Source organism: Falco punctatus, assembly GCF_963210335.1.
Source record: "Falco punctatus genome assembly, chromosome: 4".
In the NCBI taxonomy this organism is placed as follows: domain Eukaryota; kingdom Metazoa; phylum Chordata; class Aves; order Falconiformes; family Falconidae; genus Falco; species Falco punctatus.
The window spans coordinates 33877809-33890007 of NC_137583.1; the positions used below are offsets into that span (position 1 = coordinate 33877809).

Sequence of the window (12199 nt, forward strand, 5' to 3'; positions counted from 1 at the left end):
ATGGGCACATGGGAACTGAGCCACCTACGATCAGGTTAAAAACCTGAGCAATACGCTTCAAGATGTGTATTTACTAAAAGCTTGCTGGCAGCTGAGGAAATACCACAATGATACACAAACATGACATGCTGCAAATGGTAAGAAACTGTTCTGCTATTTCTTAAAATGTAGGTAGGATCTAATCATTACTTCCCACTGCAAAGCCACTTGGTGACTTAAAAGCAGTTACTGTTTAACTTGGGTTTCTGTTGTCCCCTAGATGGTACGGAACTGTCTGAGTGAGAATAAATCAGTCTGCTTTTAATGTAAACATATTTTGGAATGCTTGCTGGGCTTCTTGACAACTGCTGATTCTGCAGAATGGGTAGTTTTGTTGGCTTTAAAATGACAGAAAATGATTCATGAAGACACGATTGTCCTAGTTTTTTAAAACCATGGTAAAGTGTGTTACGCTCCTAAGCCATATTTCAAGAAAAAAATCCAGAATGGTCCAAATTCCTTCTTAGTGAGCTTAAAGCAAGAAATTAATTAGAAAATTATGAAGTTGAAAATGGTGGCACTGTCTTAGCTTTGGGCAGTGGGTTGCTGCTTGTCAGGGGTTTTACAGCAAAATATTTTTAGTATGTGGGTTAATTAATAAAAGGCTTGAAAGATCTTTATCTCCCTCTGGGGAGAATATAATTAATAGCTGTTGGGGAAGATATAAATAAGGAAACGCTGCCAAACAGGGCTTCTGCCCAAATGCTGCCACAGCCTTGACTCCTGGCCAAGTAAAGATCTGTTCCAGAGGAGATGTAGTGTGTGGTGCTCACCTGCCTGCCACCACCTGTTTCCTCAGGCAAGAGGAGTGGCTGGCTTGTAGAGGCACACCTGAAATACTGTGGGTCTTGCTACCTACCAGAGATGGACACCAAATGCAGCAGTGGCTGTCCTGACCCAATTGCATCCTCTCACATGCTTTTGCTCCCATTTGGGGATGCCAGCCCTGCAGTAGATGGCCTTCCACGAACACCGAGCCACCTCTGGAAATTTTGGCCCCGCAAGATATAAAGGGGTTCAGGCAACTGTTGGCAAACCCCAGGCCAACAGCCACATTGTAGGCATAGTGGAAAAGCGGAGTGGGGCCATGGTGAGCTGGGCCACTTGCAGGATGTGGAAAGGTGCCTAGCAGATGAAGGCCACGCAAATGGCAGTTGCTGTATGGGTCAGCCTCTTTGCTCGAGCCCTCATGCATCTGTGGCCCATCAGTGCTTCTGAGGACCTGGCCATCTTGAGCAGGATCCTCCTGTATGCCACTGTGATGAAGCCAAAGGGATGGCAAAGACCTGGAAGAACTGGTAGAGAGTGTACCAATGAATGTCCCTCTCGGGGGTCTGGCAGATGACTCCCATGGCCTAGTAGACCTCCAGGCAAAGGGATGAGCTGAGCATACATCCAAGCAGGTGTAATGCTGAGGATGGAGAGGGCCCAGGGTGCACAGGTGACAAGGATTGCCACAGGGGTGGCTTCCTGAAGCAAGTGGAGGTGAAGGGGTAGATGGTGGTCAGGTAGCAGTCAATGGACATAGCGGTGAGGATATAGGTGCTGGTGAACTGGTTGTTGGCATCCAGGGCAGTGATGATTTGCACATTGTCTCCCCAAAGCACCAGGCTCTGCTCCCCAGCAGCTGGTGGATGAGGAAGGGCATGCCCCGGAGGAAGAGCAGATCCACTATGGAGAGGCTGATAATGAAGGTACCTGGGATGCTACTGCTAGGGCCAGATTTAAGACTGTACAGATAGCCGTTACCAATAATGCCCACAGACAGATGATACGAAACAGGGTGGGCAGGATGAAGCTGCCATAGCTCATGCTGGGGTCACCTGCAGAGACAGGTGTGGGCAGGAAAAACCTGTGCCAGGACCACTGGTGAGGATATGCCTTGGGGATATTCTGGCTTCTAACAGATAGTGAGTGCTCTGAATGCAAACAGTAACAGATTTCTCAGGCACATGAAAGAAGTGCTTTGTGCGTGTGGCTGTGGCTAGCTGCACGCAGGCGCTTTCTCAGCAGCTTTCATAAATGTTTACATAAAACATGTATCTAATCAAATGTGCACACACTCATTTTTCATGTGTACGAACACATGTTAACAGAAGGGAAGAGCACCGATGTGTGTGTCATTCCATGTTATGTGTATATACACAATTTCAAATGCATACTTACGTATGAGTATGTTTTGATACATGTATTCATATCTGACACATACGTTGATCGATTATGGATAATATCCACGTTCAGGCTTTCTACAAACCTGTTTCACATAAGTGATTTTTCTTCCCTCTTGCCTGTGCTTTTATAGCTTTCATACTAATGTATATTTTCACTTACCTGTTTATTGCACTTACCAGGTAGAGAAAAGTTTTGAACAGCCTTGGAGCTGTTGGGGATGCAGCTATTCAAGCTCTATGTGATTTGTTTTAAAATCCATCCTTGAGGAAAAATTGGTCCCCAGCAGCAGCTTGAAAAATCTTCCATGTTGAAAGAAAAAAGGCTGCCGATTCCTTGGAGCTCTGTGGAGCTGCTCAAAGCCACCGCTCTGAGCATCAGCAGCAGCTGTTAATGCAGGTTAAAAAGCAGCTCTTCTGCTCCCTGCACCACCACCCGGCAGAGATGCTAGGATGTAATAAGGCAGTGCCTGTTGCCGAGCTGGCAGCGGAGTGCTGGAAATACATTTGCAGGGAGAGCAGAATTTCATTTTAGTGCTTCAGGCAGTGATCAGGATTCACTAATAGACTAAGCAATGAACTTGTACTCTGGAGAGGCAAACGGGGTCTGGAAGTAAATAAAATCCTTTAAACAAAATGATAGATACCCAGCATTGAGAGCACGCTTTGGTTTTAGGGTCTAATTGAGTATAAACAGTTCAATAGAATTCTGCAAAGAACCATGTTAACCTGAAGTCAAGATTGCAGCAAGATTTGTGAACTTAGATTGGGGTTAATCTGTTTTAATTCTGAAGCAAGATCATGTTACAAGTGAAAAGGTACAAGCTGTGTGAATAAGTATGCAGAAAGCTAGAGTTTTTCTGGCCTGATAAGTTGCAACATGGGTGATAAAAAGCATTGTTATTTCCCTCCTGTGAAGTGCCTTTTCCATTCCTATTCATTTGGAGGTTTCAAGCACAGTAATAGTTATGCATGTTTCATTTCAGGTAGACTGATATAGGAGAACAGGAGATAAACGTGGGATTTATTTTGAAGGTGTATTTCAAATTACAGCAACTCAGCAGTAAAAAAGGCAAACAACTGGAAATGTGAAGTAAATGAGGCGGTGGTTGTGTTATAATCCATTCATGCTAACCTCTGCCTTATTTCCCTCAAAGCCACTAGTCCTCTTAGCAGCCTGTAAACTCCTAGACTGAAGGTATTACTGCCCAGAAAAAGTAAGATTAGATTCAAACTGTATCCTGATGGTGGGGGGGCAGTATCCTGGTGAGAGGCAGGGAGGATTCTGTAACGGCTAGAATGCTATTTCAAGGCTCACTTTTTGCTAGCTGTAAGGATTTCTAGCACTTGGAAACAGTTATTTCAGTACTGCACAACTCTTAGAGCAGGCACCGGTCCATTTGCACAAGGGGTAATGTATTCCATTTATCAGCCAGTGCAAAAAACCTCCTTCACCTCAACACCCCCAACATGCTACCTCATTGGAGTTTCTTCACTTGCAACCAGCAGTATTTTTCAGGTTTTTTGCAGTCCAGTGTATGCACTGGGGAATTTGGTGTTAGGTTGGATTACCTACAGCTGCAATGTGCATCACTCTACAGCACCACGCAATTATGAACAGTATTCTATCCCCCACCACTGACCCTCACCTGCTGTAAACTGGCAGAGCTCTACTGTAATTGACAGCAGCTGCAGATTTCATCCTGAAGTGGGGATACTGGCAATGTAACAACCACAAAAAAAAGTATATATATTCATGAAAAAATCTTTGTTCTACCTTGCAGATAGATATCTCCAGGCTGTATGTCATGTAAAGTTATTACAGCACTAGCTTTTGTTACAAGGGAAGTAGAGAAAGTACTGTTTCTGTTTGTTGGTGGCTTTTTTTTCTTCTTACTGCTTGTATACTACTACCACCACACAGAAGTTAAAAAGTCTGGCATAAAGCCTTGAAGCAAGTGAAAAAATATTATCTTGGTAAATTATGAAAGAGAGCTCCTGTTATGGTCTCCATTCTGTAAATCCTTCACATTTAACTGTAATATAGTAAATACTCAAGCCCTTTATGAATTAGCATCAGGTCCTGTCTGTCTTCTGCAGACAGTAACACTGATTAGGACTAAGGATGATTTTTCTCCACTGCTGAAGTGTAGTGCCAGCTTATCACTACAGCTGAAAGTGTTACCACCCATACTGTGCAGAACACATTATGGCTCAGATAAACTTTGACTCCACATTGGAGCCAAACAGTGTGTTGGTTCATGCAAAACTGGAGTATTACACTATTTCAGCCCTTAGGATTCTGCATGTCCTTTACAGGCATGAGAAGGGGAGTAATCTGTAGTTTGTGGCTCAGCATTACTGGCCAGCCAAAATACTTTAACGGAGAAGAATTCAGTTCCAAATGGAGCCTTCCTAGAAGTAGATCTGGAAGAGGTTTTACTGTAGGCTAAGCAAGAGTAACGACAACCTGGTTAAACAAACAGCGCTTTAAGAAAGCATCTAACTATATTAGTTTAATAATGCTCAACAATAATATGGCATTTGCAAAAATGAAAAGTTTAAATGACATACAACTGAGTTACAACTGAGAAGCAAAACAGGCAATTAAATACTTAACATGAAAAAATGCAAGACCTAACTGCATACCATACCATTGATGTGATGAGGCAATAGGAAGAAGGAAAATATCCCTTCAGAACAACGCAACATCTAAAGGTATATAAAAGCTTATACTATGACCTAACAGATGATAAACCCCAGCTTTCCTCATATAATAAATACAAAGCACTAGCACGGTGTGCTCATACTATTTTAACAAAGGCTTTTAAGGCTTAAAAATATTTTTTAACGTTAAAACCACATTTCTCGTGTTCTGAACTTTGACACTTACGTATCAAAATGACCAACTGCTGCATACAAATTTCAAAAGATAGTACATCCAGAACTCCAGCAACAAATGGGAAGTCAAATATCTACCTACCCTTTCTCTCAATTGTCACTGACTTAACAGTAGCAGTTATTACATCCCTTTACCAAATTCTGTGGAACATTCCATCATGCACATAGACTTAATATTGCAACACACTGCTGCTTAATGGTTATTCTTAATATTAGTTTTACATTGCCAATGTAAGATACCTATTGATTTTTTCAGTTCCCATAAGGAATGCGCAAAGGCTGAATGCTCGATGAGTAAATAATTACATAGCAAAGGTCAGAAGAGTAAGGTTAAGTGCTTATGAGGGAAGTGTGGAAAAACCCACTTATTCATTCTTTCCATTATTGGCAGAAAGATCCAAGACAGAAGGACTCTTCTGTGGCAAACTTCCATTAACTTCTTGCTTCCTTATCTGACCCCTGTCAGAAGGAAAGAATGGTTTTACAGCGTGTTCTTCCATAAGATTATAGTCTTTTAACTTTTTGCTCAAAAAAGGTGAGCAGTGTGAGATGTAAACCTGTCTGAGACTTGTGGAACATCTGCTGCAGGTCTACTTGAGCTTCTCTCAAAAGACACAGGAACATAAAAAGACCAGATATTACCTGTTTTAACACCAAAGCTGTAAGTTAATATGGCTGATCTGTAGGTTGGGTTGCATATTCAGATATGCTATGGAAAAAAGTCTTTTCTGGAATCGGTGGGCAATATTACAGACGTGATGGCATGCCCTGGACAAGTGGTATGAAGTCCTGGAACAAATGCAAGCACACTGGGCCTTGCACCATCATCTTGTCATCTTGACAATACCACAGGCTCCACAGGCAATTCTGTGTGTCCTTGAGAGCTGTGATGAAGGAGCAGACTAGGAGGGAGCAGCTGCAATTTTTCTTATTGCTCTTCTCTGTGCTTAAAAAGCCATAATCGTTATTCATTCCCTGGTAGATATTTAAAGGGACAACAGGTGGCACTCCAGCACAACCTGCTAGCAGCGCCTGTTACTCCCAGACAGACGCTTGGTAAAAGCTTGGCTACGGCAATGCTGCCGAAACAGGCCTCCAAGCCTAAAGCACTGGGAGATACCACTGGCAAGCTGCACACGTGCAGCATCCGGCAAACCCTGTAACTTCTATTTTGGCCACATTGTCCCTTTAACTACCTCTCTGCCTATCCCAAATCTACAACTAATTTTGGTCCGTTACTCTACAAATGCAGGTAAGCAGAGATAGCTGGGTCGCCATACAGAAAGAATGGCAAAAGGTTCATCCTCTAAGGAAAGTCCAGTGTTTAGGAATGTTTTAATGACATTTAAAGCAACAAATGCTCTGAGTGAGACAAAGGTGTATTTTATTGCTTGATGTCATGTTGTGTTAGCACATGCCCATTTAAAGACTATTTACATTTCCTCTTTCCTAAATAGGAAAGAGTGCACGTAATTCTCAATAAAATATATATCGATGACTAGACGTTTATATGCTACACATTAAGCCACCAGGGTAGCCAAAGATGCTCTAGCATTCAAGAAATGTTTATATAACTAAGCAACAGTGGCTCACTTAAAATAAATGAAATAATAAATGCAATAGTACTGTCGTGCAGTTTGAAATTCAGGCATGGATCAAGACATCAATACTCACCTTGACGCATACCAGTAGTTGACCAGAGTCGAAAGGACGACATAAAAAACACTCAGTACTCCAGAAACGCCCAGTGAAAGTGCACCCAGGCCACACAGAACGCAAAGGAGAGCTATGCCACCTGTGGCTATTACAATACCTAATAAAAGAAAATCAGTTTGTTATTTACACAAATTTATATACAAATTAGAAGCGCTGACATTGTACCACAACCCCAACTTCAAACCATTTGGGAAAAACAGTCTCCTGCAATCAACTAGCTAGCCTCTATAAAAGCTATGCATGGTCAAGATAAATGGATTAGGTTTATCCTGGTGGTTGAGATTAGAAAGGGAAGTAGGAGTTCCCCCATACAGACTACACCTAATCAGATTACTATTCTCCTATTGAGTTTCACTACTGCTGAGACCTGAGGACTACATCCAGAAATCCTCAATTGCTTGAACTGGGAACTCCAGAAGGAAGAAGAAGAAGAAAAAAAAGACAACACGCCTTAAAAGAGATTAAGTACATACATGCATGCATACAATACCTTCCATGACTATGACACCGATACAGGCCATTACGGCTGTTGTAACAACAAAAATCAGGAAAAATGCAACGGGAATAGCAGACAGTGCAATAAACACCAGGAGTGATAAGGCAACAAAAGGATGGTCATCTAAATATTGGCCAACACGAGAATTCATAAATGCAACAACCTGTGGATGAAAGAAAAACATTTCAGATTGTTTTCATCTCTTGTCATAGATAACTTAAAGATTACCGCTACTCAGTGAACTACAGGTAGCACCTTTTTGTAAGTCTGCAGCTCGAATAGAGGGCAGCTGTTGCCTCTAGATTTCAAAAGCATGAGGACTTACTGAAAATGTAGATAACTTTATAGCAAATATAATTCTACCAACAACAGACACGTTTCTCTTGCACTTCCCATTCCAGTCTTGTACAAATTAAAAAAAACCCCACAAACAAAAACAAACCACAAGCTGAAAACAAGTAAAAAATCCAAATTAATTTAGCTGCACAGATTTCAGTGGGGTCTCAACAACTATGACTTTGATCTAGAGAACTGTATTTGTTAAGAAAAAAATCCTATAATATTTAGAAATTATTTTTCTTTTTTCCATGCCTCAGTAATATGGGCAACCTGTTCATTTCTTGAGCATAAGTACTGTGATACAGACATGCCCGCACTAAGTTGTTAGGAATTTAATGTTACTGGTAGAAAAAAAAACAAACCCTTTTACAGAGGCAGTCACACCTATACGCTGAAATTTTACTGTAGTAGAGACACTTCCTTTCTCTTAAAAAAATATGCACTGTAGTTTTTGTTCTTTTTATAGCAGCACAACCATTTCAATAAAATGCCACTCTATTATCTCAAATGCTTATACCAGTAAAACACAGAAGTGCAGAACAAGCCTCCCTTTTACTTGATTGCTGACTGTGTGGGAGGACAGCCCGTCCCATAGGCTCCTCAGCATTCACTTAAAAACAGGGAGTGCCAATTCTGCTCACCCACCCCCACCCCCCTCCCCCCCAAAAAAGTTTGAAATTGCATTTTAATAAATTGGGGTGTGGTATTTCAACAGTTATGAAAGGAGTAACTTTATGAATGTATTATATAGGATTATAATCCAGACTGACATTTGAGTTGCTGTGGATGGACTGCACCACGGAGTGCCATTGCTTCTGCAGTTCTTGCATTTCTTTAGACATGTAATTCTCAGCCACGACTGTGAATCTTCTGAACAACCAGTTCTCACTCAGCCATCCAATTCTCCTTAAAATTAAGGTACAATTAGTAACAGGCTCATAGAGAAGTTTTTTCGAAAATAAAATATGTCTTTTGCAAAAACAGAGAATGTAGATTTCAAGCGTTAATGGGATCCACGGAGTCTAAAACATTACTTTTACAAAAGCGTACCTGGTGTAGGGGGATTGTGCCTGAAAACTCTTAGGAAACTCCCAAAGCCAAGGACCAAGATCCAAGGTGATTCCCACCTTCCCTTATAACACTAACCCCGTATTTAACCGTATTTAACCATGAGGGTGCTGAATCACCATTAAGACCATCAATTCTGACTATCCACATGGACAATTTATCGCTACTAGTGCTGGCAGCTGGGAACACGTTACCGAGGGGTGTTTTTGTGCGTAGCCTTGCCTTCAGAAATGAAACCTCACCCTGGACAGCTTCAGAAGTCCGTGTGAGATGGCAAAACGCGTTCAAATGCTCTGAAGATACGAACTGTGACAGTTTAAAGGCAACATCACCTCAGGCAACATCAGCCCTTCCCCCACGACAATGCCACCTGCTGCTGCCGGCGGGGCCCTGCCAGCGGAAGGCCAGGACAAGCGTTCTGCTGGTACCGCTCCAGGGGCACGGTGTCAGCATTCCCGCTGGAGACGCCGCCTGTACACAGGCACCCTCCCTCGTTCGCACCGTGCTCCCACACAGCCGCCCCTGGCGAGGGCCCGCCCGCCCCGTTACGGCCGGCACGGCACGGCACGGCACCGCGGCCTGCACCCCGCGCCGGACGCTGCACAGTGAGGGCAGGAGCCGCGCCACGGCCCCCCCCCCCCCCACCGGCGCTACACGCGGCCCTTGCGCTACCGGCGGCTCCCCGGGCAGCAGCGGCCGGCGCGGGCCGTAGCGTTGCGCACAGCGCGGGTCTCCCCAGCGAGCGGGGCGGGCGGAGGCCGCGCGGCACCGAAGCCCTGTGGCCGTGGGCCGGGCCGCGCTGCCCGCCCGAGCCGAGGGAGGTAAGGGGGACTCGGCTCCCGCTCCCGCCGGGCTGCGCCCCGCTGCTGGCGCCCGCCCTCCCGCTGCGACCGAGCGGCGGCCCGGGCTGACAGGCCGCCCCGCAGCGCCCGGCCAGGCGGAGCGGGGCGGCGCCGCTCCCCGCCCTCCCTCCCTCCCTCCGCCGGGCCGGGGCCGTCCCTCTCACCTGCGGCCGCTGGCCGCCGGGCCGCAGCCCGTCTCGGCGCCTCGCCCTCCCGATGCGACGCCCAGCGCGGCCCGGGCTGGGCCTGCCGGGGTTGAGGGAAGCGCCGCCGCCCTCTCTCGCCGCCGTCTCCTCCCCGCGGGGGCCGGCGGCGCGGCGGGCAGGGCCGGGGAGGCTGAGGCGGAGAGCGGGCCGGGGCAGGGCACCCGGGAGGTGGCGCGGGCGGGGCGGCGGGGCACTTGGCGAGGATGGCGCCGGGAAGGTCTCCACAGGACACCCGGGGCTTTAGTGGCTTTTTAATCCTTTCTCTTTGTGCCCTTCCGCGTCCCCCTTCCTGCCCAGCCCTTCAGCCCCCGGGCGCCGCCGCAGCAGCTCGGTGCTGGGTGCCCTCAGGGAGCGTCGCAGGGCCATGTGCGGTGAGGGGGACACAGCCTCGAGCCGTGGAGAACTCGGGAGGGGACATGCGGACGCCTGGGTGCCCCCCGGGGAAGCATAGGGGAGCAGGCCGCTGGGGGTGCCGCAGGCCAAGGTGGGGGGGGGCTGCAGGTGGCTTCGGGGTGCCACTGCACTTCGAGCTGCACCTGAGGGCCCGCGTGCCCGGCATCGCCCAGACAGGCGGCTCTAAGCCCACCGTCCCCCGCAGAGGGGCTGCTGCCTGCCGAGCCGGGGCTGCGAAGGAGCAGCCTTCCATGAGCTGTGACTGAGGCACTTGGGCCGTGAGGCGTCGTGGGACAGCAGCAGTGAAAGGCTTCAGTGGCGTCCCCCCTGCCCCCAGTTACCTGTCCCCACGCGTTTCCACCCAGCCCTGCCGCCACCACAGGTGTTTGCGTGGCCGTGTGGCATGGCAGACCTGTGCGCCACGGGAGGAGTAATGGCTTTGAAGATTCAGCTGGGTTGTCAGCCAGATGGGTGCGTCCTGTGGTGTCCCAGCATTTGGCTGGGGCTGTCCCCCTTGGAAGTGGCGCTGGATGAGGTGTGTGGCATGAGGGTTTGGCCTGGCCCATTCCAGAGGCGGCGTGATGGTGTTACGTGCCAGCGTGGAGCTTCACTGAATTCCTGCGTTTGGCTACACAGAATTTTTCACGCTGTAAATTACAGTCAGAAATCAGTAAAATATTTGTGTGTCTTGTGACTGCTTTAATCACTCTTTTTGATTGATGCCACTCAGAGTATTGCAAAACTGAACGTGAATGGTTTAATGATCGTTTTTAAAGAGAACAAAACCAATAGCCTGTTTTAATTTGGTGTGTGCTGGTCTTCCGCTACAAAGAGAGGTTTTATAAAGCCTGAGGTTTTTAACCTATCAGTCCGTCAGAGCTCTGTGCCTTTGAGGTGCTGGTTTCAGTGAGCTCTGCAGATACAAGGGGCTATGTGGAAAGCAGGAGTAAAAGAGCGATTTCCATATTAACGCAGATTTAGATCATGGGTTCTAAAAGCCCAGCACATGATACCTGCAACAAGAGGATGATGAGGGCAAGTTATTTTGCCTGAACTGTTGAAGTGTTTGTATCATACTATTGAAGTGCCTTGTGTATTGATATGCCTAGTAGACTAGTGTATGTAAAGTTCAATTTCAGTGTGTTGATTTTGTATAAATTTTTAAAAGGGGTGTGGCAGTGATAATGGCACTATGAAGTTCAATGGCTCCACCGAGTTTAGAAGTATATTGAAAATTAAAAATTTGTGGTTGTTCTGGAGACAAGCCATAGCTGCAGTTTTGGAGGTAGTCTTGTACAACTTAGTTCCTGCTATGCATAATTATTTCTTTGCTAAACATTCACATATAATCTCTTTCTGTATGAAATAACTGTTTTTAATGCTTCCCAAGCAACACAAGTTAATTTATTTAACTTCAGAGGGCATGCATATATAAGCATCCAAGTTGTGCATGGAGGGACAGTAGTTACTAAAACTGTTGCTTAATCGAGCTTGTCTTCATGCCAGCATCAGCTCGAATTAGCAGGAAAATACTCAGGTTGCAAACCAGCACCGAAGTATTTGGAAAGTTACTGCACACTAGCCAAACAACTGTCAACTCCAGCATGAGCAGCAGTGGTTCTGTACCCCACGCTGCTGCCTTGTGTTTAAAGAGCAGCTCAGTTTATAGCAGCAGCTTTCATGTGTGGCCAGGCAGGAACAATGTTCCACTTGTAGTTGGTATTAGGTCAAGATACAAGGAAAACGGTGCTGTTAACTTGGGTATCAGCCATTCTCACAGTTTACAGAAAATGGGATGAAAATTAGCATCCAGAGATGTTGGGAAAGAGTTTAAGTTAAAATGGAAGTCTCACTATGTTGGCAGAAAATGTACAAGGCATCTCTTGAGGGTCGGTATAAGGAGACTGCACGAGATTTCATGTTGGATGGTAATAAATCCCATTTCTGAAGAAATTTGGTAGAGGACTCTTTCAGGACATAGTGATGACTGTGAGTGGGAGGCAGATGCATACAAGCTGACTTAGAGGAATT

The 12199-nt window shown here is 46.0% G+C and overlaps 2 protein-coding genes across 4 annotated transcripts; both read right to left on the minus strand.

Moving 5' to 3' along the window:
• Window positions 1-890: 890 nt before the first annotated feature.
• On the minus strand, window positions 891-4568 carry LOC308063742 (melanin-concentrating hormone receptor 1-like; the record flags this gene model as incomplete). Its single annotated transcript, XM_080387079.1, is given in 14 exon segments — window positions 891-950; window positions 954-1051; window positions 1054-1125; window positions 1128-1164; window positions 1168-1304; window positions 1307-1370; window positions 1372-1503; window positions 1506-1622; window positions 1628-1800; window positions 1803-1889; window positions 1892-1934; window positions 1936-1958; window positions 2388-2443; window positions 2445-4568. Coding segments are annotated over 14 exon segments (1125 nt in total). The 5' UTR covers window positions 2471-4568.
• Window positions 4569-4708: 140 nt separating this feature from the next.
• LDAF1 (lipid droplet assembly factor 1) lies at window positions 4709-10094 on the minus strand. 3 transcript variants are annotated; one of them, XM_080387074.1, is made up of 6 exons: window positions 9734-10094; window positions 8970-9033; window positions 8430-8565; window positions 7315-7483; window positions 6783-6921; window positions 4709-5567 (listed from the first exon to the last, which is right to left on the minus strand). In XM_080387074.1, exons 3-6 carry the CDS (start codon window positions 8499-8501, stop codon window positions 5474-5476), a joined length of 474 nt encoding a protein of 157 aa, XP_080243200.1. In that variant the 5' UTR covers window positions 8502-8565; window positions 8970-9033; window positions 9734-10094; the 3' UTR covers window positions 4709-5473. The 3 variants fall into 3 exon arrangements, with proteins under 3 accessions (XP_080243200.1, XP_080243199.1, XP_080243198.1); XM_080387073.1 differs by having other exon boundaries at window positions 8922-9033; XM_080387072.1 differs by lacking the exon at window positions 8970-9033 and having other exon boundaries at window positions 9734-10083.
• Between the last annotated feature and the right edge of the window lie 2105 nt (window positions 10095-12199).